The following is a 25,655-nucleotide window of genomic DNA, read 5'->3' on the forward strand; positions in this document are numbered from 1 at the left end:
CGGCCGCGGGGAGCGTGTGCGCGCACAGCGGGGTCATGCGGGCGGCGGGCGGGAGCGCGCGGGGCCGCGAGCCGGGGTCCCCGCCGCGGCGAGGCGCCCCCCGCACAAAGCCCGGGGCGGGCCGAGGCCGGACCGCGGGGACCCCGGCCTCCTTCGCCCGCCCTGCCCGGGGAAGGCCGCGCGGAAGGAATGGCTTCACATCCAAGGGCCAGCGAGGAACGGTGACCACGGGGCCTGAGAACAGAGGTGAGGTGACAGGTGGCCGGCCGGGTGGACGGGGACGATTTCATCCCTCGGGGTGACGGGAGGGTGAGGCCGTGGGGCAGGGGGCCTCTCGGGGCCCGAGTGCTGGTGAGTGTGTCCCTAGGCTCCCATGCGGGGCGGGGTGCTCCAAAGGGTTGGCGTTCAGCCTGAGTCAGAGCATCAGGCAGCGGGGAACCTTGACTTGTCCGGGGTCACCCTAACCAGGCACCTCCCCACCTCGGTGCTCCCAGAGAGAAGAACCCTGCCCCCACGCCCCGTGGCAGCCCTAGGGAGGGTAATGATAGTGTCCTAGCTGCCCCTTCAAAATTGGTCCCATCCTGCTCGTGCCCGAGCATTTGATTCTCCGCCTGTGAAGCCCTTTCTGACTGATGGCTGGAGTTTAAGACTCAGCAGGAAAGCAGCGTTGACCAGGCCGGTGACTCAGGAGTGTGGTGCAGACCTGGACTCTAACCACTTCTTTTTTTTCCCCCAGCTCTGCCTGCCAGGGACACTGCCCTTCTCCAGGAGAGGAGGCACAAGCAGGAGGCAGCGGGGACAGGAATTGAACTGAAAGCCGTGCCCCCGGTGAGTTGGTGTTTCCTCTCTCTTTTCTGAAATGCAGTCTGCTTTTCAAGGCTTAATCATGTTTATTTTCTTTTAAAAGTGTTCAGTTTAAGAGACCTGTCCTGGTTGCTGGTTCCCATTTTCTCACTTTCTGGTGAGTGATGGGCTACGGAGATAGCCCCAGGTCTCCCTCCCTGCTTCCTCTTCATCCCATTCGGTGTTCATTCTTCGCTTGTGAAGTGATGCAGCCCCTGCCCGTGCCATTTTTCTCAGAGGGACTCTGATGGAGCAGGAAGGGCTCCCAGGGGCAAACACGGCAGCCCCTTGTGCTGCGCCTGGTTTGTTTGGTAGCCACCGTGTGCCAGCCCCTGGAGAAACAGGTGGCTCAGCCCCAGTCCCCGCTCTCAAGTTGCTCACAGCATGTTGGCAGAAAGTCATGGAAACAAACAAGGTTCCAGAGTGCAGTAGTGCTTGGACCAAGTACCACGAGAGGACGCTAGAAGAACTCTTGGCTTCTAGCTGCCTGTGGGGAAGGGTAGGGAGTCTTTACCAAGATGAGTTTTTTTTTGTTTCATAAACTTTTTCTTGTAATTGGAGTCATAATGGTTTATAACATTGTGAAATTTCAGGTGTACATTATTATTTATCAGTATTTTGTATAGACTGCATGGTGCTTACCACCAATAGTCGAGTTTTTATCCATCACCATACATATGTACCCCTATATCCTTTTCGCCCACCTCCCAACCCCCTTCCCCTCTGGTAACCACTAATCTGTTCTCTGTCCATATGTTTGTTTATTTTCCACATATGAGTCAAATCATGCTGTGTTTGTCTTTCTCTGGCTTGTTTGGCTTAACATAATACCCTCAAGGTCCATCCATGTTGTTGCAAATGGCATGATTTTGTCTTTTTTATGGCTGAGTAGTATTCCGTTGTATATTTTTACCACATCTTCTTTACCCATTCATCAATTGATGGGTACTTGGGTTGCTTCCACGTCTTGGCTATTGTGAATAATGCTGCAATGAACATAGGGGTGTGTAAGTCTCTTTGTATTGTTGATTTCAAGTTCTTTGGATAAATGCCCAGTAGTGGGATAGCTGGGTCATATGGTATTCCTATTTTTAATTTTTTGAGAAATCTCCATACTGTTTGCCATAGTGGCTGCACCAGTTTGCATTCCCACCAGCAGTGTATGAGGGTTCTCTTTTCTCCACATCTTCTGCAACATTTGTTGTTTTTGTCTTGGTGATTATAGCCATTCTGACAGGTGTAAGGTGATGTCTCATTGTAGTTTTGATTTGCATTTCCCTGATGATTAGTGGTGTTGAACATCTTTTCATGTGCCTGTTGGCCAAGGAAGATGAGTTTTGAGCCATGTTTTGAAGGGAGAGGAGATGTTTGGCAGGCAGAAGAGGGAAAGGCAGCACTGGTGCACTATGGAAGGCTGTCTTTCTCCCAGTTGATTGTGTGGCTTCTTAGAATGCTAACACAGTTTTGTTTGTTTCTGTCAGCTGTGTCTCCTAAATATGTGATAGCCAGCTCATAAATATATGAACCAGGTTCCGCTTGTCCCACCCACACTGTTTTTAAGCAGGTTGCCGGTGATCTCCCCATTACCAAATGCAGTGCTCAATTCTTAGGCCTTTTTGACTATCATTGGCATTTGAAATAGCTCAGGGGTTGGCACACTTTTGCTGTAAAGGGCTAGGTAGTAAATATTTTAGGTTTTGCAGGCTGTAACGCCTCTGCTGCGGCTACTCCACTCAGCAGCCTAGAGCGAAAGAAGCTGCAGACACTATGTAAATGAACGAGTAGGGTTGAGTTCCAGTAAAACTTTATTTACAAAAACAGGTGGCTGCCAACCCCTGAACTAGCTCATCCCTGCCCTCCAATGGGACCCTTTTTTCTCTTGGCTTCTAGATGCCGCTCATCTGGCTTTCCTCCCATCTTCCTGACGTCTCAGTTTTTGTTGCTGGTTCCTGCTCATCTCCCTGGCCTAGGACTGTCGGCAGCCTCAGGACTCTGTTCTTGGCTCTCTCTCATCTATCTGCACACCTTTCCCTGGGGAGGTCGGCCTCTTCCTGTCTGGGAAAACTAGCCACATGCAGGCCTCTCCCCAAATCACCTTTCTAGCCCCAACCTCTCCTCTGAGCTCCAGGCCTGTGTATCCAACATGACTCCCTATTGGGTGTCAAATAGGTAACTCAAACCTATCACATCCAGACCCAAATTCCTGAGATTCCCCCCCCAAACCGGCCCCTCCCACATTTGTCTCCGTCTCTTGGTTTGTGACAGTTTCATGCTCTCAGTTCCTCAGGCCAGAAACCTCAGTGCTGTTCTTATCTCCTCTGTTTCCCTCACCTCCCAAAATTGGTCTGTTTGGAAATCCTGTCAGCACTGTTTTCAAGTTGTATCCAGAATCATGCTCATCACCATGCCCACCACCCTGGTCTTCATTGTTTACCGTCAGCCCTGACTCTGCTTCCGTGACCCCCTGCTACTCATGGTCCCCAGGCTCGCCTCGCAACCAGCAGCCAGAGGGGTCTCTCTCTTAGCTCTGTCACTCTGCTCAGAACCCTCCTGTGGCTTCCCCGGATGAAGGCCAGAGTCCTTGCTGCGACCGACAGGGCCCCTTGTACCTCTGACACCTGCTGCCACGCTCCCCATCATTCACTGCGTTCTCAGAACTTGCCTTCTCATTGTCCCCATTACCTTGTCTGAACATTCAAAGCCTCCACCCGAATTCCTCACATCCCTCTGCCCTGCATTACTACTTGAAACTCTTAGCACTTTTCAACATCCTATGTTTTTTACTTAATTTATCTGGTTTTCTCTTGTCTGATTCCCTTACTACAAAGTACACCTGACACAGGCAGGGATTTTGGACAGTTTTGCCCCAGTACCCAAAACAGAAAATATTTTCTGGGTGAATCTGTGAAGATAGTTTAAAGTTCTCTTGTAGCCAGCGTTTCGCTATTTAGTATAGTGTTACGATCACCATTTTTATACCTGAAAATTGCTTTATTGCTGATTATTTCCTATGAGTATATTTCTGTAAGTTTTTCTCACCTTGTGAATTAAAGTTTATCAAACTTACGTGTAATTAGAGTACTTTTAAAGTATATATTTGGGTGAAATAGCAATAGGGCCTCAAAAGCTAGAATTCATGCTTTAAAAAAAAGAAAACTTCACCAAAAAAAAATTACTACCAATTTTTCATTTGGATGCTTTAAAAATTAACTGAATTGAATGAAAAAAACTTCTTTAATGTGTTTTTTCCCTATAAAATACTTTTTTTTCCATTTTTTCCTGTAAAATAGTAACACAAAGTATTTTTCTGTAAGGCCAGAGTTGCTTTTGTGTTTGTTCGTTTTTAATGTCTCTATCTCATCATTAAGAGTTAAAGCACTGAATCACTTTGTTGTATCAGGTACAGAAGCTGTCCCTGTGGTTTTCTCTGTGGTGTAGTGTGACATCGTGAGACTCATATGGAAGTCTACACATTTATGTGGTAGCAACCAGAGGAAGACTAGATCCTGCCCATCTGAGGGTGTTTTGTGCCACCTTGAGTGGAGCAGGTTGGTCTAGACATCAGTTAGAGAACGTTTGTTTTATCTGAGCCCCGCTGTCTTGTGTCTCTCTTTCACTGTCAGGGTGAATGGATATCACACATTATTGCTATTGTCAGAGTGGAACCTTTTGATAGAGGCAGGGTAGTGTAATGGTCACAGGCGTGGACTGTGGAGCAAGACTGCCCGGGTTCAGATGCTAGCTCTAGCATTAATCACTGGGTAACTTTAAGGCAACTTTAAAGGACCAGGTTTTTTTTTTTTTTCCTGAGGAAGATTTGCCCTGAGCTAACATCTGTTGCCAGTCTTCCTCTATTTTGTATGTGAGCCGCCACCATAGCGTGGCCACTGATAAACAAGTGGTGTAGATCTGTGCCAGGGAACCGAACCTGGGCCGCAGAAGCAGAGTGCGCCAAACTTAACCACTAGGCCATGGAGGCTGGCCCCGGATATTTTTCATCTATAAAAATGAGGTCGAGCCAGCCCTGATTGCCTGGTGGTTAAAGTTTGGTGCACTCTGCTTCAGTGACCTGGGTTTGGTTCCCAGGCGCGGAACCACACCACTTGTCTGTCAGTAGCCATACTGTAGCAGTGGCTCATATACAAAAACCAGAAGAACCTACAACTGTACGCAACTATGTACTGGTCTTTGGGGGAGGAAAAGGAAAGAAAAAGGAGGAAGATTGGCAACAGATGTTGGCTTAGGGTGAATCTTCCCTTGCAAGAAAAAGAAAAAAATGAGGTTAATAACAGTACCTGCCTCGTATAAGAGTTCTTGTAAGGATTAGTTAAGCTAATACATGTAAAGTGGCTAGAAGAGAGTAAAGTGCCTGGCACAGAGTGAGAACTCAGTAGGTGTTAGTTGTCAGCATCCTCATGTCTGTGATTGTTTTAGCTATTTACAGACAAACCCCTTAGGTGACATAAATTAACAAACAACATAGAGTGTTGGATAGGAATTGGCAAACTGGCCTGCGGGCCAAATCTGGCCCACCACCTTTTTTTCTATAGCTCACGAGCTACAAATGGTTTTTATAGTTTTCAGTGGTTGAAAAAATTCAAAAAGAACAACAGTATTTTATGACATGAAAATTATATGAAATTCACATTTTGGTGTCCATAAATAAAGTTTCCTTGGAGCACAGCACACTCATTCGTTTACATATTGTCTGTGGTGGCTTTCATGCTACAAGGGCAGAGTTGAGTAGTTGTGACAGAGGCTATGGCCCACAGAGCCTAAAATGTTTAGCCTCTGCCCTTTACGGAAAAAGTTGGCTGATCTTAACTTGATGCGTAGGTTAAGAGCATGGACTGCAGAGCCAGACCGCCGGGTCCCAAATCCCGGCTCTGCAGCTGGCTGTGGTCTTGGGCGAAATGGGAGTAGTCACAGCGCTGACTCTGAGGGTTGTTGTGGGGATTAAAGGAGCTTATATGTAAGTATCTAGAATTGTGTCTGGAATGTTGTAAGTGCTGTGAGCTGTAATTGTTACTATTTACAGTAAAAGACATTTGCTAACTCTCTTAGTCCGTTTGGGCTGCTGTCACAGAACAATACAGACTGGGTGGCTTATAAACAACAGAAATTTATTTCTCACAGTGCTGGAGGCTGGAAGTCCAAGATCGTGGTGCTGGCAGATTCCGTGTGGTGGCTCTTGAGGACCCACTTCCTGGTTCATAGATGGCGCCTCCTCGCTGTGGCCTCACGTGGTAGAAGGGGCTAGGGAGCTCTCTGGGGTCTCTTCTATAAGCACACTAATCCCATTCATGAGGGTCCACCCTCATGACCTAAGCCCCTCCCAAAGGCCCCACCTCCTAATACCATCATACTGGCCATTATGATTTCAACATAGGAATTTGGGGGGGGACACAAACATTCAGACCATAGCACTAACAAAAGTCACTGCTTCTGTACATAAAGGGCAGTCTGTATAAATTGAGAAAATGTTTTAGAAAGATACATACTGTTAACGTTGGGTCTCTGGAACATGGAATTAGAGAGGTGGAGAGGGGGACAGGTCCTATTAATAAAAAAAATCAAAACCAAAAAACCCAGTTGCCAAACATAAGAAAATATTTGAATGAATGTTCTTCTCTTTAGGAGCCCCCAAATTCCAGTTTTCTTACTAATGACAAAGTTGTAACAAAAGCTAGAAAAATGGGTGTCATTTTCTGTTGCATCAACAGGCTTATAAAGTTATTATAAAGATGCTGTGAAGATATTGTAAAGATTTTTTAAAAGATATAATTTGTATACAATTTATATACTATATGTCTTATATATAATTTGTTTCATTTAGTAAAGAATATCTGAAGAATACTTGAAATATTTTAATATCTGAAAAAAATAAGTGCAAGACTTGCCAGCCAGGGAGCATGCAGTTAGAGTTTTAAGACTGGAATCTGTGAAAACCCGTGTTTTAGAATTGGGTCAGAAGAGAAGGACAGAAAGAGCATGTGTCTGAGCACCTGTATCTTTGAACACAATTGAAAGTATTTGCATTGAAATGGGCTTTTTGTTTTTAAACTGCTTTATTGAGGTGTGATTGACATGTAAAGAGCTGTGCATTTTTAATGTGTACAACTTGATGAGTTTGGGGGTAAGTGTACATCTGTGAAACCACCACCATGGAGGCCATAAACTTACCCATCACCTCCCAAAGTTTCCTCCTGCCTCCTTCAGTATTATTATTATTATTATTATTGGTAGTAAGAACACTTAACATAAGATCTACCCTCTTAGCAAATTTTAAGCATACAACACAGTATTGTTAGCTACAGGCACTATGCTGTACGTTAGATCTCTAGAGCTTATTCATCCTGCATGTCTGAAACTTTGTACCCTTTGACCATCGCCTCCCCATTCCCTCCCCCTCCCAGCCCCTGGCAGCCACCCTTCCACTCGCTGCTTCTGTGAGTTGGACTATTTTAGATTCCACATGTAAGTGAAATCATGCAGTATTTGTCTTTCTATGTCTGGCTCATTTCACTTAGCAGATGCGTTGAGATGTTTGAGTTTAGTGTACTGGAAGATTTCTACTGCTGAGTCTTGCACAATTTTCAAAACTGGAGGCATTTGACAAGCTGCTGGTGTAAAATGTAGATGAATAACAGGTCAACGAGAGCAACCCCGGGAGCTAGAGCTGAGCCTTCCTGGCAGGGTGAGCACTCCTGCCAGTTGTTCAGCCAGCAAATCCGTTCCTCTGCTTTCGTGGCCAGATGCATCAACTTGCAAAATTACTGTGGAGAGCTGCCCAACACTTGTTTTAGACCAGCTTGCTCAGGTGGGCATATGAGTACGTCTTTTGCCCAAGGCTCACTGAGCAGTTCTTGCTCTTTCCTGCAGATATTACCAGGTGTTTTCCATGGCTTGGGACCTTTCAGTCTCCCGCTTAGCAGGTTTATGCATCAGGAGTTTACTGTCTTCATGTAAATCAAGCTATCACTTGACTTGTCTTTACATATTCGATTAAAAATGTCTTCAAAGCTGGTGCGGGTTAAAGAACGTATGATGGTATATTACTCAGCAGGCACCAGACCTCAAAGGGACTTTTGTTGCCAATAGAATTATGTGAACCTTTACACGAAAGGTTCAGCTGTGATCGGCATCAGCACAGCTAACGTTCATTGAGCACTTACGTGGACCTCACATGTTCTGAGTGCTGTGTGTATGCTGTCTCGTTCAGTCCACATCACAGTCTATGAGGTTGGTTGCTTGATTTTTCCATTTTACAAATGGGGCTCTGACCCATGGAGGGATTGAGTAGCTAGCTGAGGTTTCAGAGCTGGTGAGTGCCAGAGTCTGGATTCAGCCTTTGGGGTAGTCAGACTTTTTTGTGTATTGATTTGAGTATATACTTTGAAAATCCCAAGGCTGGTAGTCATTTAAATCTACCTTCTGTTAGCCATAGATTCCCGCTGTCGGAGTTTGAATTGAATAAATGTTTAAAATACATTGCAATGTATCAGAATTGTACACTGAAATCATAAAAATATGCTACATAAAAATCAGCCAGCAGTAATGAGCAGCATGCACTATCATAAATGTGCTCATGACACCTCCTTGATTCTTCCCAGCTTCTCTGAGATGGAACTTTGATTCTTAAAGGCATTTTATTAACTAAAAGCTTTATAGTATTTTTTGTTCTTGTTATATACTCATCTTTATTTCAGAAAAAAGAATTGTTTTGGTGGTTTTTTTGCTGAGGAAGATTAGCCCTGAGCTAACATCTGTTGCTGATCTCTTTTTTTGCTTGAGGACAGTTAGTCCTGAGCTAACATCTCTGCCCATCTTCCTCCACTTTATACGTGGGTTGCTGCCATAGCATGGCTGACAAGTGGCACAGGTCCGCGCCCAGGATCTGAACCCGCAAACCCGGGCCACCAAAGAGGAGTGCACAAACTTAACCACTATGCCACGGAACCAGCCCCCAGTTTGTTGTTTTTAAACAAACACTCAACATCGAGTGAACACAGTCAGATAGAAATCCTTAGAACCCGGCTTGGGGTTTAGTTGTGTTTGTCTTTTGAGTTTGCCTCCAGGTTTACTCCCCCATTCTTGTGCTGATCCAGGCCACTCGAGTGTCCTTGTGTTGAAAAATGCACTGGCAGTTGTGCATGGGACAGTTTGCCTCCACTATTGATTGTTTTGAATTGACGTCAGGTACGTTTGTTGCATGTGCCTCCTTTCACCTGCACAAAATTGCTAGTTCTCCAGGGGCAGAGGCTGTCTCCATATTGTTCTCTTTTCTCTGGAGTTTATGACGTAATGGAACCACCTGTTCAACAATTAACTACATTTCCGAATCACTGGATGTTCTTCCCCACGTGTATAGTCTCTTACCCCAAATGGAGAAACGATGATCCTTAGACCCCTGTATTAGTTTTTTTTTTTTTTAATTTTTTTTTTTCCCCCAAAGCCCCAGCAGATAGCTGTATGTCACAGCTGCACGTCCTTCTAGCTGCTATACGTGGGATGCGGCCTCAGCATGGCCAGAGAAGCAGTGTGTCGGTGCGTGCCCGGATCCGAACCCCAGGCCGCCAGCAGTGGAGCGCACGTACTCAACCACTAAGCCACAGGGCCAGCCCCCCTGTATTAGTTTTTGAGGGCGGCCACAACAAAACATCACAGACAGGGGGGCTTAAACAACAAATATTTATTTCCCAAGGTTCTGGAGGCTGGAAGTCCAGAATCAAGGAGTCGGCAGGGTTGGTTCCTCCTGGGGCCTCTCCTTGGCTTGCAGGAGGCCGTTTCTCGCTGTGTCCTCACATGGTCTTTCCCCTGTGCTGACCCATCTCTGGTGTTTCTTCCTATAAAGATACCAGTCAGATTGGATTAGGGCCCAACTGTGACTTTATTTAACTTCTAACCATTTAACTTTTAATTGCCTCTTTTAAGTCCCTATCTCCAAACACAGTCACATTCTGAGGTACTGGGGGTTAAGACATCAACAAAGTTCAGTCCATAGCAACCCCCAGCCGTGTGGGGACATGAGTCCTGGCTGAGCAAGAATGTGGTTTTGTGCTTTCAGAGCTCGGTGACGTTTGGGGATGTGGCCGTGGACTTCTCCCAAGAGGAGTGGGAGTGGCTGGACATGGCTCAGCGTAGTCTGCACAGGAGCGTGATGCTGGAGAACTACAGGAACCTGGCGTCGCTGGGTAAGGGTGTCCCCGCCCTCCTCCCTCCTCCGGCCACCCCCACCCCTGACCGCCGCCCTCACTCAGAAGTCTCTCACCCCTATCACCGTGCCCGGCTCTGCCCCTCTCCCATCAAGCCAAGGCGACGGCATCTCAAGTTGGGACGGACCCCCAGCGTGACCACGTCCTGCTTCTTATGTTCTTAGGACTTTGCGTTTCTAAGCCCGATATGATCTCCTCACTGGAACAGAGGAGAGAGCCCTGGATGGTGAAGAGCAAGTCGACTAGAAGCCCGTGCCCAGGTGAGCATGGGCGACCTGGGTGGGCTGAAGCCACTGCCAGGCACAGCTCAGCCACCTCGGACGTGTAGGGTCATCAGCAGACTCTTCCTAAGACTCTGGGCCTGGAGGAGACATGGAGGCCTCTCGAGCCTGGGCTCCCGAATTGTCATTCGCCCCCTGTCTCTTGTCTCCCCTCTCTCTAAACAGCCCTCTGGATCCCATTTTTCCCCAGCTCCTTCTTGGACCCTTTGTCATTTAGACTTACGTAATCATCTCTGTTCTTTAAAAAACCTTTTGCTGATTCTGGTGTAGTTTTTACTATCTTATTTCTGTTTGATTAAATGACTGTTTTATTTATGGACTTATTTTAACTGGTGTTTACTGAGTGTCAGCTTTGAGTAAGGCCATCAGGTGCTGGTTCGTAAGATGAGCATAAGCCATTAAAGAATTAACCATCTCCTAGAGGAGCTAAGACGTATCTGTACATAACTTAAATGAAGCAGAAACTGCTGTTCTACATATGATCAGTGTAAATACGGACTTAAGAGGAAGAAGAAAATCATTCCCAATTTCAAGCCAGGGAACCAAGAAATGAGAGTAGAGCCTTTAGCAGAAACATTAGACTTAGAAGAAAGAGATTGGTAGTTAGGAGATGAGTTTGGGTTGGGCCGTAATAGACTTGGGGTTCAAGTGGACTTCCCAGTGTAGACAGGCAGCGTGCAGTTGGGTGATTGGCTCTCAGAAGAAAAGAACGCTGATGCTGATTTGATGGACTATTCTTACAGATATTGCGATGATATTTATACCACTTGGGAATACAGAGATTTCAACCACAGCATTATTTCTGGAACAACAGATTAATCAAGTAAGACAAGGAATCAGAATTACAGATTTTTTCTGGAGGTTATTATAATAGGAAATGGCAACAATTGCTAAGAATTGAGAATTCTGTAAAACCTCTTTGTTCAAGTCATACTTCAAAGGAAAAGTTTGTATTGACAGAACCGGGCAGGTTGCTCAGAGTTACAAATTACAGCAACTCACATGGGGCATCATATGGCCCAGGAGAACTGAAATGGTGTTTTTGTGGACGTTTTCCATCTAACATCATACTCAGTCACGTTCGCTGAACTAGTTTTATGAGACGGAGCTGGATTTTTCCTTCTGTTGATCCTTCACGTCTTGCTGAGACTCTCATTGATTATGAAGACTTGCACTTTTAAGGCCAGGATCTGAAATTTTGTTAGTTAACATCATAATAAAAAGGGAGACGTTGTAAAAAAAAAAAAAAGAGAGAGAGAGAACTAGAGAAGACGTTTTTGCCAGATAAAGTGGGTTAAGAGTCAGAAAGAGTCAGAGTGTTCCTTAATAATGCTGAAGTAAGGATCATATAGCAATTTTCTCCTATAGCCTCCTCTTCCTCTTTGTCTGTGTTAGCCACACTTTATCTTAGATTTCAGTCTTTGTGAGCTCTCTTATCTCCTACTCTTCAATTTCTTTTTCTGGTCTCTTGCTAAACACATAATGTGCATGGCTTGTTCAACATTTAGATGAGAAAGCTCATATTGTATCCTTTAGGATTAAAGCTGCACAGATTTGGGAATGCAGGGTTGGTTGGTCATATAAAAAAACTTGCAAAACAATATGTTTTTTTCAGGATTTTAATTCATCTGATTACATTTTTGAAGTTTTCTTCATACTAATACTTAACAAAAGAGATACTTACTTTCTTAATATCTTTTAGACTTGAAGGCTGTGCTGGAGACCAAGGAGTTACCGTCAAAGAAGGACTTCTGTGAAGAAAAGTTACCTCAGGCAGTGCGAGTGGAGAGACTCACAAACTGCAGTCTGCAGTGCTCCATATTCGGGGAAAACTGGGATTACGATGCTCTGTTTGAGAGGCAGCCGGTAAGGCAGGAGGTAGACTTGAGCCAAGACACGATATCCTTCATCAAGAAACCCTTCTTGATAAGGAAGGAGACCATGAGTACAATAAGTATGGGAGAAGTTTCCATTTGAATACAGTGCTTCTCATAGACAGAGTCTCCCCTCCAAAGAAAGAGTACTCAGTCTTGATACCCCAGAGGAAAAGTGGGGAAAAAATTCAGCTGTAGTGAATCACAAACGTGTGCATTTAAATCAGAAATGTTTGACCTGTAATGAAGGTGAGAACTTTGAGCAGGGTCTCAACCCTTCCTTTTCATCAGAGATTTTGTACGAGAGAAAAACTCTGCAGACTATTGAATAATGCATATTGAATGTGAGAAGCCTTCAGTCAGTATTCGAAATTCATACTGTGTGTCAGTTCATGCTCCTCTGCAGAATTACAAATTCTCCACAGCAGAAACAATTTCTCCTATTTTTCTCCTTTTTTCCCAAACGTGTATGATATAACTAGGCCCAGTCATTATGTGACCTGGATCACTCAGAGCCTAAGTGAGAATTCTTGGTACTGAGTGCCTCCTTCACAGTGTGTGGACACAGCCCACACCCCTAGAGCCATTGAGGGGTCACAAGCATGGTTTGATTGAAAAACGTGTTTGTACCATTTCAGGGCTTGGTGACCATCACAAATATGGCCATAGACTTCTCCCAGCAGCTCGAGCCAGCTCAGAAGAGTTTCTGTAAGGGCGTGATGTGGGAGAGCCATGACCTGGGGTCAGTAGGTAAGGATGTCCCTTTCCCAAATCTGAATCTACCTTCAGGATCCCCCATTTTCATTCATCAGTTTTGAAGTATGTATGTGTGTTGTGGGGGTAGGGGGGTGTCTTCTAAAGTGTTGGGCTGAATCTTTGCTCCCAATTCCTAAGACAAGAATTTGACATTTGTGGAGTTGAAAGTTGGTATATCATTATGCTTGAAGCATTATCTTTGATGTCTTTCAGATACCCCTCACTTTTCTTTCTGCTGTTTCCTGTAGTAACACTTTTCTATCAAAGCCAAGGAACTGGTTCTCGATTTAAGAATGCCAAGAATATGACCGAACCCCTTGTCTTTTCGCACATGCAGGACGTTGTGTTTCTAAGCCAGATTTGGTCTCTTTACTGGAGCGAGGGAAGGAGCCCTGGCTGGTGAAGAGAGAGCTGGCAAGAGGCCTGTTCTCAGGTGAGCATGGGAGGCTTGGGGTGGAATCGCCACTGCAGGTTAGACTGTAGCTTTCGCTGAAGAGGCTGCATCCTCATTAATGTGCGGTGGAGAACTTTACCACGTCCTCCAGGTCTGGAGAGAAAACTGAGATCTAGGCTTTCAAAATTATTCTCTTTCCTCCTCCTTTGCCGCCTTGTCTCCAATGATACCTCATTCCCTGTAGCTTCTCCTGTTCTCAGCCACTCAGATGTGCATCAGTCGCTTGGTTCCTTAGTGACCTTTTCCTGACCCCGATGTACTTTTGAGCTGTCTTCCAAAGGTTTACTCTTCCGTGATCAGATGGCCCTTTCACTTCATTATGCGCCCATTCCTGTAAGAACCACGGATTGAGGGCCGGCCCCATAGCTTAGCGGTTAAGTGTGCGCGCTCCGCTACTGGCGGCCTGGGTTCGGATCCCGGGCGCGCACCGACGCACCGCTTCTCTGGCCATGCTGAGGCTGCGTCCCACATACAGCAACTAGAAGGATGTGCAGCTATGACATACAACTATCTACTGGGGCTTTGGGGAAAGAAAACAAGGAGGAGGATTGGCAATAGATGTTAGCTCAGAGCCAGTCTTCCTCAGCAAAAAGAGGAGGATTAGCACGGATGTTAGCTCAGGGCTGATCTTCCTCACAAAAAAAAACAAAAAGGACCACGGATTGAAAGTTATTTGAGGAAGCCACTCTGCCTGGCATTGGCAGGTGGTTGGAGAAAGAGGGAATTTATGCATATGTTGTAAATCATCAAATAATTACTCTGATGGAGGAGATAAGACATGTTCGTGGGTAACTTGCATGGAGTAGAGTTTGCAGATTTTCCGGTAGGGCATTACAGAGGCAAAGGAGAGGATTTCCAGCAGCTTTCTTGTTCCAGTTGGACAAGGTGGGCAGAAGTCAGATTGCAAGAAGACATAAGTAGAGGGTCTCTTCCTCTTTCGATACATAAGGGAAGGAAAAGAAATTTCTTTCGAATATAATGGTTCAGAGAAAGTGTAATCCTATCACCTGTCTGGAAAAAGAATGGAAAATTATGACCCATAATCACATGTTAACAAGGCAATTCTAGATCCCTTCAAGTCGTGATAAGCACATATTTTGCACAGAGCAGAAATTGTAGTGTGTATTCAGTCATGCATACAGATGTTTTTCACATGCATTCTGTGTTGTATATGCCATTGCTCCATTAGGTTACTTCACATTTCCTCGTATTAGAAATATACTTACAACAGGTATCTTTATGTAAGTGAAAATGATACATTTTTGAGATTGCTGTATCACTGGATATGAACATCTGCTTGGCTTTGAAAGTTTTATTTGCTTTTAGTGACTCTAGCAATGACTAGATAACCAGAGGTATGGGTTTAATTGCATCCTCATAACACTGGGGATTTTTAATGAAAACGTGCTTATTATTTGGTGAAAGAGTACAGCCTAAAATTATTTTTTTTATTATGAAAGAGGTTGAATACTTTCCCTAAATTGATTCATTCTCTTTATCCTTTTGTAAAATGTTCCTCATTTATACCCATTTCTCTATTCATATTGTAAATGTTTTCTTAACAGTCCCAGTGATTTTTTTTATATAAAGTACTAATTCTTTGACGTATTGTCTCAACCTGATTTTTACATATGGTAATAAGAGTTTTTGTTTTAATTAGACCTTTTAAAATTGTGATATGTAAAATTAAAAAAAAATTTTTTTTAAGTGAGGAAGACTGGCCCTGAGCTAACTAACATCTTTTGCCCATCTTCGTCTTTCTGGTGAGGAAGATTGGCCCTGAGCTAACATCTGTGTCCATCTTCCTCTATTTTGTATGTGGGACACTGCCACAGCGTGGCTTGATAAGCAGTGCATCAGTCCACTCCTGGTATTCGAACCTGTGAACCCTGGGCCACCAAAGCAGAGCGCACGAACTTAACCATTACGCCACCGGGCTGGCCCCTTAAAATTTTCATATGGTCTAATAAATTATTTCTTTTATGATTTCTCGTTCTATTTGTGTCCTTAGAAACTTGATACATGTAGGTCTACTTCATTTGTTTAATGGCTGTCTTGTATTACAATATATGGAAATTCCATAATGAACTAATTTACTATTGAGGACATTTGAACATTTAGGTCTTTTCAGTTTTACCTATAATAAACAGTGGTCTAGTTTGTGTGTATCTCTTTGCATGATCAAAGTATACATATTTTTAAAGTTTCATGGATATAGTGCTATACCATTGGTGAACAATTTGTGAGAATACCTGTTTCTAGACATCTTCATGAATAATGAGTATTTTTTTTTTTTTTTGCCAAGCTGTTGGGTGAAAATTGAGTTTTGTTTAATTTTTATTTCTCAGACTATTTGTGATGTTGAGAATAAATGCATTTAAATCCATTTAGAGTTCGTATTCTGTTAATTGTGTCTTCATACTCATCACCCACATTTGTGCTGGGTCATATTTCCTTGCCTTTATATAGTATGAATATAAATCCTGTTTCATAGATGTGATAAATTTTTTCCCAGTTTCATGTGGCCTATAAGTTTGCATATGATGTTTCTCACTATACTGTAGTCTAGATTGAGTGGTATCTTCATTTATAGAAGCATTTACTTTGTTGACTTTTTGTTTCACTCATAGTTTTTTCTTTTTATTAATAGATATATTATTCCGATTTGTACCACATAAATTTGTTTGGTCTTGTTCTGTTACTTACTTAACTCTTTCTTGCTCTCTTCCTATCCCTGAACACCTTGTTAAGTCTTCCCGTGCATGAACACAGGATGTCTTGCCCTTTATTTAGGTCATCTTAATTTCATTCAGTAATGTTCTGTAGTTTTCAGCATACTATCTTGCACCTCCTTGTGTAACTTTATTCCTAAATAATTTGTTCATTTAGTGCTTTTTTTCATGGAATTGTTTTCATAATTTCCTTTTTGGATTCTTCATTCCTGGTGTATAGAAATACAACTTATTTTTGTGTGTTGATCTTGTATCCTGCAATTTTGATGAAGTGATTTATTAGCTCTAATACTTTCTTGTGGATTTTTTAGGGTTTTCTATATATGGGATCATGTCATCTGCAAATACAGTTTTACTTCTTCCTAATTTAGATGCCTTTTCTTTCTGTTTCTAATTGCTCTGGCTAGAACTTCCAGTATAGTGTTGAATGGAAATTGTGAAAGTAGACATCCTTGTCTTGTTACTGATTTAAGAAGGAAAGCTCTCAGTGTTTAGATGTTATTAAAAAAAAAGACTTTATTTTCCCTTTTTTCAGATCTTCTTTTTCCGGACCTTTGACTCTGCATCATCCCCCAGTGCCACTTTCCTCTATTTACATTTATTGAGGTATAGCTGTATAGCACACATTTTTGGTACATGCTAAGTGATTGAGCAAAAGGACTTCAGGCATATTCACTCCTGCCTGTAAGCTGATAGTCTGAGATAAGACAAACACTTGTTCAGTAGTGTATATGGTATAAGTAAATACACTGTCTGCACTCACTATGTTTATAAAAACAGTCTCTTCAAAATGAGAAATTAAATTGCAAGGCCCTATCCGTTAATAAATGGCCAGAGAAGGAGAGAGGATTTTGTCAGGCTTGTGGAAACAAGCAGGTAAATGTAAAAATGATTTTATGTGACTACTGAGCTTCAGCCGTCAATTGCCAATGTAGGTTGTGTTGAAATTCGTCAAATAAGATACGGTTAACAGAAACACCATTTTCTGGATGTAGGAGAATGAGCGGGCTTTCAGATAATCCAGTGAATGTTATAGAATACATTGTCTTTTGTGCTTTGGCATGCTTCTTGGAACAACTTTTGTGATGTGCTGACTGCTGTGGCATTAAAGCAGCATAGACAGGGAGTGAGAGAGGTTACGGGAATGAATGTCATAGCCTATGCCTTTAGGTGGTGTGATTGCACAACATTTTTCCAACTCCTTACTCCTCTGATACATAACTGTTTTCACGTGTATTTAATTTTTTTTCCTACTCACCTCTCCTAGGTTCCTGTATGAATTCAGTCTTCTGACATACATTGTAGACTACATGTTTACATGTTTTAGAGATGCATAATTTATGTGGTTTAATTCAACAATTAGTGAATTCATTCACAATTTTCCTTTTAGCACATTACTTTTTTTTCTAGCACATGATAAAGGAAATATTTGTTTTTTATTTATTTTCTTGTTATCTTTCAGGTCAACAGTCTATACGGGAGACGCAGGAATTATTTCCAAAGCAGGATTCATTTGCTGAAATGGTAACAGACAGAACTTCAAAGACTAAGCTGGAGTGTTCCACTTTCAGAGAAAATTGGGATTCTGAGGGTGTGTTTGAAAGGAAGCTGGTAGCTCAGGAGGCACAATTCAAGCGAGAGACACTCACTCATAACAAAACCCTCTCTATGGAAAGAGAGCGTACATGTAACAAATCTGGAAGGTGGTTCCATATAGACGTTTCAGAAGACAGAGGTCATAACTGTGATTCAGTTAAGAAAACTTTCCCTAAAAATTCAGTGGTAATAAAACATACAGGAATCTATGCAGGAAAGAAACTTTTCAAATGTAATGAATGTAAGAAAACTTTTACCCAGAGCTCATCCCTTACTGTTCACCAGAGAATTCATACTGGAGAGAAACCCTATAAATGTAATGAATGTGGGAAGGCCTTCAGTGATGGCTCATCCTTTGCTCGACATCAGAGATGTCACACTGGCAAGAAGCCCTATGAATGTATTGACTGTGGAAAAGCTTTCATACAGAACACATCCCTTATTCGTCACTGGAGATATTATCACACTGGGGAAAAACCCTTTGATTGCATTGACTGTGGGAAAGCCTTCAGTGATCACATAGGACTTAATCAACATAGGAGAATTCATACTGGAGAGAAACCCTACAAATGTGATGTGTGTGACAAATCCTTTAGGTATGGCTCATCCCTTACTGTCCATCAAAGGATTCATACTGGAGAAAAACCGTATGAATGTGATGTTTGTAGAAAAGCCTTCAGTCATCATGCATCACTCACTCAGCATCAAAGAGTGCATTCTGGAGAAAAGCCTTTTAAATGTAAAGAATGTGGGAAAGCTTTTAGGCAGAATATACACCTTGCTAGTCATTTGAGGATTCATACCGGAGAGAAGCCCTTTGAATGTGGGGAATGTGGTAAATCCTTCAGCATCAGTTCACAGCTGGCCACCCACCAGAGAATTCATACTGGAGAGAAGCCCTATGAATGTAAGGTTTGTAGTAAAGCATTCACCCAGAAAGCTCACCTTGCACAGCATCAGAAAACTCATACCGGAGAGAAACCATATGAGTGTAAGGAATGTGGTAAAGCCTTCAGCCAGACCACACATCTTATTCAACATCAGAGAGTTCATACTGGAGAAAAACCATATAAATGTATTGAATGTGGGAAGGCCTTTGGTGACAACTCATCCTGTACTCAACATCAGAGGCTTCACACTGGCCAAAGACCTTATGAGTGTATTGAATGTGGGAAGGCATTCAAGACAAAGTCATCCCTTATTTGTCATCGCAGAAGTCACACTGGCGAGAAACCTTATGAATGTAGTGCATGTGGCAAAGCCTTTAGCCATCGTCAATCTCTTAGTGTACATCAGAGAATTCATTCTGGAAAGAAACCATATGAATGCAAGGAATGTAGGAAAACCTTCATCCAAATTGGTCACCTTAATCAACACAAAAGAGTCCATACTGGAGAGAGATCGTATAACTATAAGAAAAGCAGAAAAGTCTTCAGGCAGAGTACACATTTTGCTCATCAGAGAATTCATACTGGAGAGTCATCCACACGCCCCCCTTTACCTTCCACATCAACTCCTGTGGATCTGTTCCCCAAATTTCTCTGGAATCCATCCTCACTCCCATCACCATAGTCTCAAGACATCATTATTTCAGCTAGACTACTCCACTAGTTTAAAAAAACTTGTCTCTCTGCTCTTTTTGTTTTTGTCCTTTACAAGTTTGTTCTTCACGTTGCAGTCAGATTGACTTTATTAAGTGTAAATGCAATTCATTCACTCCTCATGTAAAAATTTGTGTTGAGATCTTTTAAATTGGTTAATGCATAAGATATTCTTAGCACGGAGGCTGATCCATACTAAGTGTTGAGTAATTTTAGCTCTTTTAAAAACATTATTTTGGGACATTGAAGAGTTACCAGAGTTAACTCTGAGTAGAAGTGATGCATAGAATGAGGCTAGGAGAAACCAGATTTTAGATCAGGAACGGGAGTTTCAAGGTAGCCAGTGAGGCTTTACCAGTGTTGGTGTGAAACTTGATTCCATAGGTTGAGTTAGTATTGTGGCTTACCATCTTATCTGCATAAATGTAAGGTGATGTGACCTTGTTGGTGAGGAAATTCAACTTCGCTATACATTTGCCAACAGTCTTAGAAAGTGTGTGGAGAGAATGGATGAGTGGGCCACTTGGAACAAAAGAACTGAAACAATCAGAAAAATGCGAGATTTACATGCATAAGTTAAAACTACTGACGTGTTACTAAGAATTAGAAAATTTAGCAAGATTTGACCTATTTAAAGTCACCTGGGCTTATGAATTAATCCTATTAAACTTTCAAGGAACTGTTAACCTTGAGGTAAACTGATCTAGAGTAGGTGTCAGCAAACTATGACTTATGGCCAGAGTCTCATTGACTGTTTCCATATGGCCCATGATGTAAATTTTAAGAAAATTTTAAATAGTTGAACAAGTGAAAATAATATTTTATGACAACATGAAAATTATATGAAATTTAAATTTCAGTGTCTGTAAATAAAGTTTTATTGGCTCACAGCCACACTCATTTGTTTACATATTGCCTGTGGCTCCCTTCACTCTACAGTGGCAAAGATGAGTAGGTGCAACAGACAACATGGCCTGCAAAACCTCAGACAGTTACTCTCTATCCTTTTACAGAAAAAGTTTGCCAACCCCTGCTCTAGTGCAGAGAAGAATATGCAAAAGGTTCTAATTATGTCTATGAGGGTAATACAACCCTCACATCAAAAACAAGAAAAACTATAAAACAATTTATGAATAAAGTTGAAAGGAAATTATTAAACTGCATTGAACAAGAAAAAAGATGTCAACAGAAGAAATACGATATTTTTCTAGATGAAATACTCAATACTATTAAAATGTTTGTAAATTGTCATTCACAGCAGAGCCCCAGTAGGATATGTTTACTTTGACAGTTTTAGTTAAAACAACACGAGGAAGGACAATTTGGCAAGCATAGCAGGGAAATTTTTGAAATAGATTTCTTTGCATTTGAGATTTTGGTATATAATAAAACTGGTTTTTCATTATTGGAGAGATGATGTTTTTGACAGTTGGTTAGCCAATCTCCAAAAAAGAAAAGTTAGAAGCACACTTATACCTTACAGAGAAATATAATACAATTGTATTTAACATCTCTAATTATTAAATAATATGTTAGAGGCAAACTAGAAAAGAGGAAGGCTCTAAGTAGGACATGGAGTTCTAGAAGACCTAAGGAAGAGAGTAAGCTGGCCTATACAAAGATTTACAACTTTGTTGTGGTGAAAGTCACCAAAAAGATGTAAAAGGCAGTTGACAGAAAATATACACACTTATATGAAAGAATATATCATTTAGGAACAAAGTGTTATTACACATACAAAGCAGTGGGAAGAAAATTGGCAGTGCATACCAACAGGCATGTCACAGTTGAAGAACTCGAATAAAGAAAATTTGTGAAGTTCTTAACCTCATTAATCAGAAAATTACTAATTAAAATTTCTTGGCTCTCAGATTAAAATCTAAAATTTGGATAATATCCAACACTGCTATCAGTGTGGGAAAACAGGTACTTGTTCATCATTAGCAGTGTAAATTCATCTCCTACCTTTTTGGATGGCAATATGGCATGATCTATCAACATAATAAATGTGCATTCCCTTTGAAACAGTAATTCTAGATCTAGGAATTGTATCTCATTGGAATAAATAGGTAGATGTAAATAATATTTATTGCAGAATTGTTTTAATTATGACAAATAGGATTTCAGTGTCCTGCCAAGCAGATTGATTAAATTGTGATTATTCAATACTGTGTTGTTCAGTTAGTAGAAGGAGGTTAAGCTCTATGTATGCTTCTATGGAGAGTTGTCTGTCCACAATATATTAAATGAAATATGTGATTTGCAGAACCTTATGTGTAAAATGATCTTGTAGTCATAGAGTCAAAATTAATATTGAATATATATATGTGTGTGTGTATATATGTGTGTGTGTACATATATATATATTCAGTATATATGTTGAAATATGTTTTTGTCTTTAACACACATACTTTCCCTAGCTATTTGAAGACACTTTTTGTTCTTCATTTTATATTGTTCTGGTGAACTGCTAGTCACACATGGCTCCAATTAAGCCAATCAGATTTTTCATTCTTTGTATTTTGATTGGATACACAGGGACAGTAGCAGGGCCAATATTCAGCTTTATGCATGGCCATAATGGATGTTTTCTTTCAGTCAGTATTCATTTTGATTGGTTGGGGCCCTTTTTGTACTAGCTGTTAAATATATGGAATATCACTCCTGGAGTGGAAGTAATTGGAATTGAGTCATCCTTTTGGCAGCATCCTAAAGATTTCTGCATCTCTATACCTATCACTCTAGTCCATTAAAATGACTCCTGCTTTCTCACATCCTAGTTTTGTTCAGTTCTTTAAATCTGCGGGGCACCTGGTATTCTTCCAATATTTAAATTATTTTAAATTAGAGTTATCATCTTTCAACCAAGAAAGCTGGGCCATATAGAGAAACTGATACTAGAGAATGATTATCAGACTGTAGAGAAGCAGAGTATTAAGGATTGATTATTGAATAAGATAGATCAAAAGACAGAGAAACTTGTAATCCTGTTTTGTACCAGGAGAGGATATTCATGATACAGCAGGATCATAAGCTCATTGTGCATGAGGGGATTGATAGCTCTTACCAAAAACTAAAGGTGAAGAAGAATGCTAGTTCCAAAAGTATATGTGATGCTTGTTTATAATGAAATTGGATAGGTAAAAGGCCACTTGAAATTCTGACCTTAAGCAAGAAATTGAAGTCAGGGCCCTTTTATAATTGTGTTAGGAATCATCTTACTGCTTCTAACCATGAGGGTGCAATTGCTGAAGCCTAAATGCAACAGTAGATCCAGTTAGTTGCTGAACTGTGATGCTTACTGAATTCCTAACCTTGCCACTTCTCTTAAATGAAATTTATGTCTTGGGAAAGATTTGAATCCACGTTATTGTAATGGGGCTATCATGAAGGATTCAAGGGTCTTAGAAAACTTCGACTCTCTCTCAAACCGTAAGAATCTTCCCTACTAATTCTCCTTGCTGTACCTCCCTTGAGTCTGCTTTTCTAGTTCCACCATCATTGCTTGGTTGGTAATCAAAATCGGAATTTAATATGACCTGTAACTTGAAATACAAAAAGATAGGGAGGAGATTACTCTCACCCAGACATATTTAATATCCTTCACTAATTATACCATCAAAAATCTAGGGAACATTTTTGGAAATGTATTTTGAGAGTTAGAAAGTACTTTGTATAATATATAAAGACTTGAAAGAATTCAAGAGTTTATAATGCTGGATTAGATTATTTATGTCCATGCCCTTCACTCATCTTTTGCAAGGTCCTGTCAGGACCCAGTAGCTTTTGTATGTTCTTTTGACATAAAAGAAGCACTAACATCTTAAATTTTTCCTAACATCTCCTCCTCTAGTTACTGGGACTTCTCATAAAAGTGATTGCACTTGGAAAGGGTATCTTATTTCTGTAGTGAAAAAGGACACGTGTAGTAGCTGAATTACAGGGTATCGGTTAACCATGAGAAGAAAGTGCAATGGTCATAATAAACCTCAGACTCCAAGAATGTTCTGATATCCGCTATTTCCACTGTATTTAATAATTGATCCCCAGGGTTGAAACTACACTACGGTCTTGTTTTAATTAAAAACACTCCATCGCATGGCACCAAGTCCCACATTGACTTCAGTCAGTTGAAAAGGTGGTGAGTACTCCTGAGTGATTGTAATTAAAATCACTATGAACATTTCCACTGGAATTCCTAAAAGACTTGCATTTATGCAGAGTAAGGGCTTATGGGGAATTCTTACCTAGTGTAGCTTATAGCAGGTCCAGTGCCCACAAACCCGTACTATGGTTATTTCCCCAGGTCCTGGGTATGTATTTGTTAATGATATCTGTGATATGACTATATGACCACCAAAAGTTTGTGCTTCCTTTCCATTGTCTGGAATTGATTCTGGAATGTGACTGCCCAGGTACATCCTACATTACTCAGGCACTATTGCTTCTAGTTTTGGCTATAAGATTAATTTTCTTCAATGTGGTTTGAATAGGAGTGATGTATGTCACTCAGGGCTTGATTATTAAGAAGGGGATGTGCCATCTAGCTGGAAGAAGGTTCAATATCTAGAATGCAATAAAAATTATTAGATATATGAATCTTTCTCTATGACAAAAAACAAAACATAAGCCACATTCAAAAGGAAAAAGCAACTGAGACCAGTCCTGAGATAACCCAGATATTGCTGTTAGTAAACAAGAATGTTAAAGCTGCTATTATAATTATTCTGAAGGATATAAAGGAACGTGTGAGATTAACGAATGAGCAGATGCGAATTTTAGCAAATGAACACAAACAATTTGGAAATAGGATTTCTAAAACTGAGAAATACCGTATTTGAAAGTAAAAGTTAACTGGATAGGTTTAACAGCAAATTGGAGGTGGCAGAAGAGTCAATTAAGTTGAATATAGATAAGTTAATCTGAAATACAGAAAGAAAAGATTGAAAGAAAATGAATAATACTTCAGTGACGTGTGATAATATAAAAAGATCTAACACACATGTAATTGGAGTTACAAAAGCAGAGGAAAAGGGATGGAATAGAAAACCTGTTTGAATAATGTCCAGAAATTTCCCAAATTTGGTGAAAGATACATATTTCTACATTCTAGAATGTCATAAAACCCAAGCAGGATAAATACAACGAAGACCACACCTGGGGGGCATCACTATGAATCTTCTGAAATGCAAAGATAAAAAGAAAACCTTAAAAGTGGCCAAACAAAAATGATACATTACAGACAAGAACAATGATATGAATGATGGCTGGCTTTTCATAACCGGAAACAGAGGACAGAGGACAGTGGAATGATACTTTTTTAAGTGCAGGGAGGAAAAGGGAAAAAAAAACCTTTCAAGCTAGAATTCTATATCCAGAGAAAATGTCCTTCAAAATGGAGGTAAAATAGACATTTTTAGATAAACAAAAGCTATGAATTGGTTACTAGCAAATCTACATGACAAAAAATGCTAAAAGGAAGTTCCTCAGGCTTGAGGTAAATGTTGGTTGATAACTTGTATCTTCAGGAAGGAATGAAGAGCATCAGAAGTGGTAAATATGTGGGTAAATTTTTAAAACCTAACATTTATTCTCTTTGTTTTTACAAACTTCATCTAAAACATGATTGTTAAAGTCAAAATTATAACATTGTATCATGGAGTTTATAGTGCATATAGATGTAATATATATATATTTCATAAATGATGGAGACAAGTAGAATTATATGTTTGCAAATTTCTTATATTTAACGTGAAGGGGTACAATATTCAAGTACATTGAAAAGTTAAGGATGTATATTATAATTCCTTGAGCAACCACTGTATATTATTATTCCTTAAGCAGCCACTAAAATTTACTAAATGCAGCATAAATGTAAAATATACCAAATGTAAATAATTACATCTAAAAAGTCAATAAATTAATTAAAATAGAGTTCTTAAAAATATTCAGTTAACTAAAAAAAAAAGGAAAGTAGGACAAAAGAAACTTAAAGCAAGTGGTTAAAAAAAAATAGCAAAATGATAAACCTAAATCCAACCATATCCATAATTCCATTAGATGCAAATAGACTAAATACTCCAATTAAAATTCAGAGATTTTTAGAATAAAAACAGAAAAGGAATTAAGAAATACTTAAAACTAGATGATAAAACACAGTACATGGCTGAAATGGTGGGTAAATTAAGTTTTAAATACATTTATCATGAAATTAGAAAGGTCAAGCATGAAGTAGGTATTTAAGTAAAGAAGTGTGTTAAAGAGCAATTGGACATATGCAAAGAGACAAGAAGGGAGATAATC

The 25,655-nt window shown here is 40.8% G+C and overlaps 2 protein-coding genes across 2 annotated transcripts in view; both read left to right on the forward strand.

Annotated features, from left to right (window-relative positions):
• On the forward strand, positions 1 to 25,091 carry ZFP28 (ZFP28 zinc finger protein). Its single transcript, XM_058530366.1, has 8 exons — positions 1 to 246; positions 737 to 828; positions 9,911 to 10,037; positions 10,223 to 10,318; positions 12,042 to 12,205; positions 12,852 to 12,963; positions 13,307 to 13,402; positions 17,618 to 25,091. The coding sequence occupies exons 1-8, from the start codon at positions 36 to 38 to the stop codon at positions 19,321 to 19,323; spliced, it is 2,604 nt and encodes an 867-aa protein (XP_058386349.1). The 5' UTR covers positions 1 to 35; the 3' UTR covers positions 19,324 to 25,091.
• Positions 1 to 25,655, forward strand: part of LOC131397475 (zinc finger protein 582) — a 157,692-nt gene that overhangs the window by 82,103 nt on the left and 49,934 nt on the right. The window lies entirely within an intron of this gene.

This window comes from Diceros bicornis, chromosome 34 (assembly GCF_020826845.1).
Source record: "Diceros bicornis minor isolate mBicDic1 chromosome 34, mDicBic1.mat.cur, whole genome shotgun sequence".
In the NCBI taxonomy this organism is placed as follows: domain Eukaryota; kingdom Metazoa; phylum Chordata; class Mammalia; order Perissodactyla; family Rhinocerotidae; genus Diceros; species Diceros bicornis.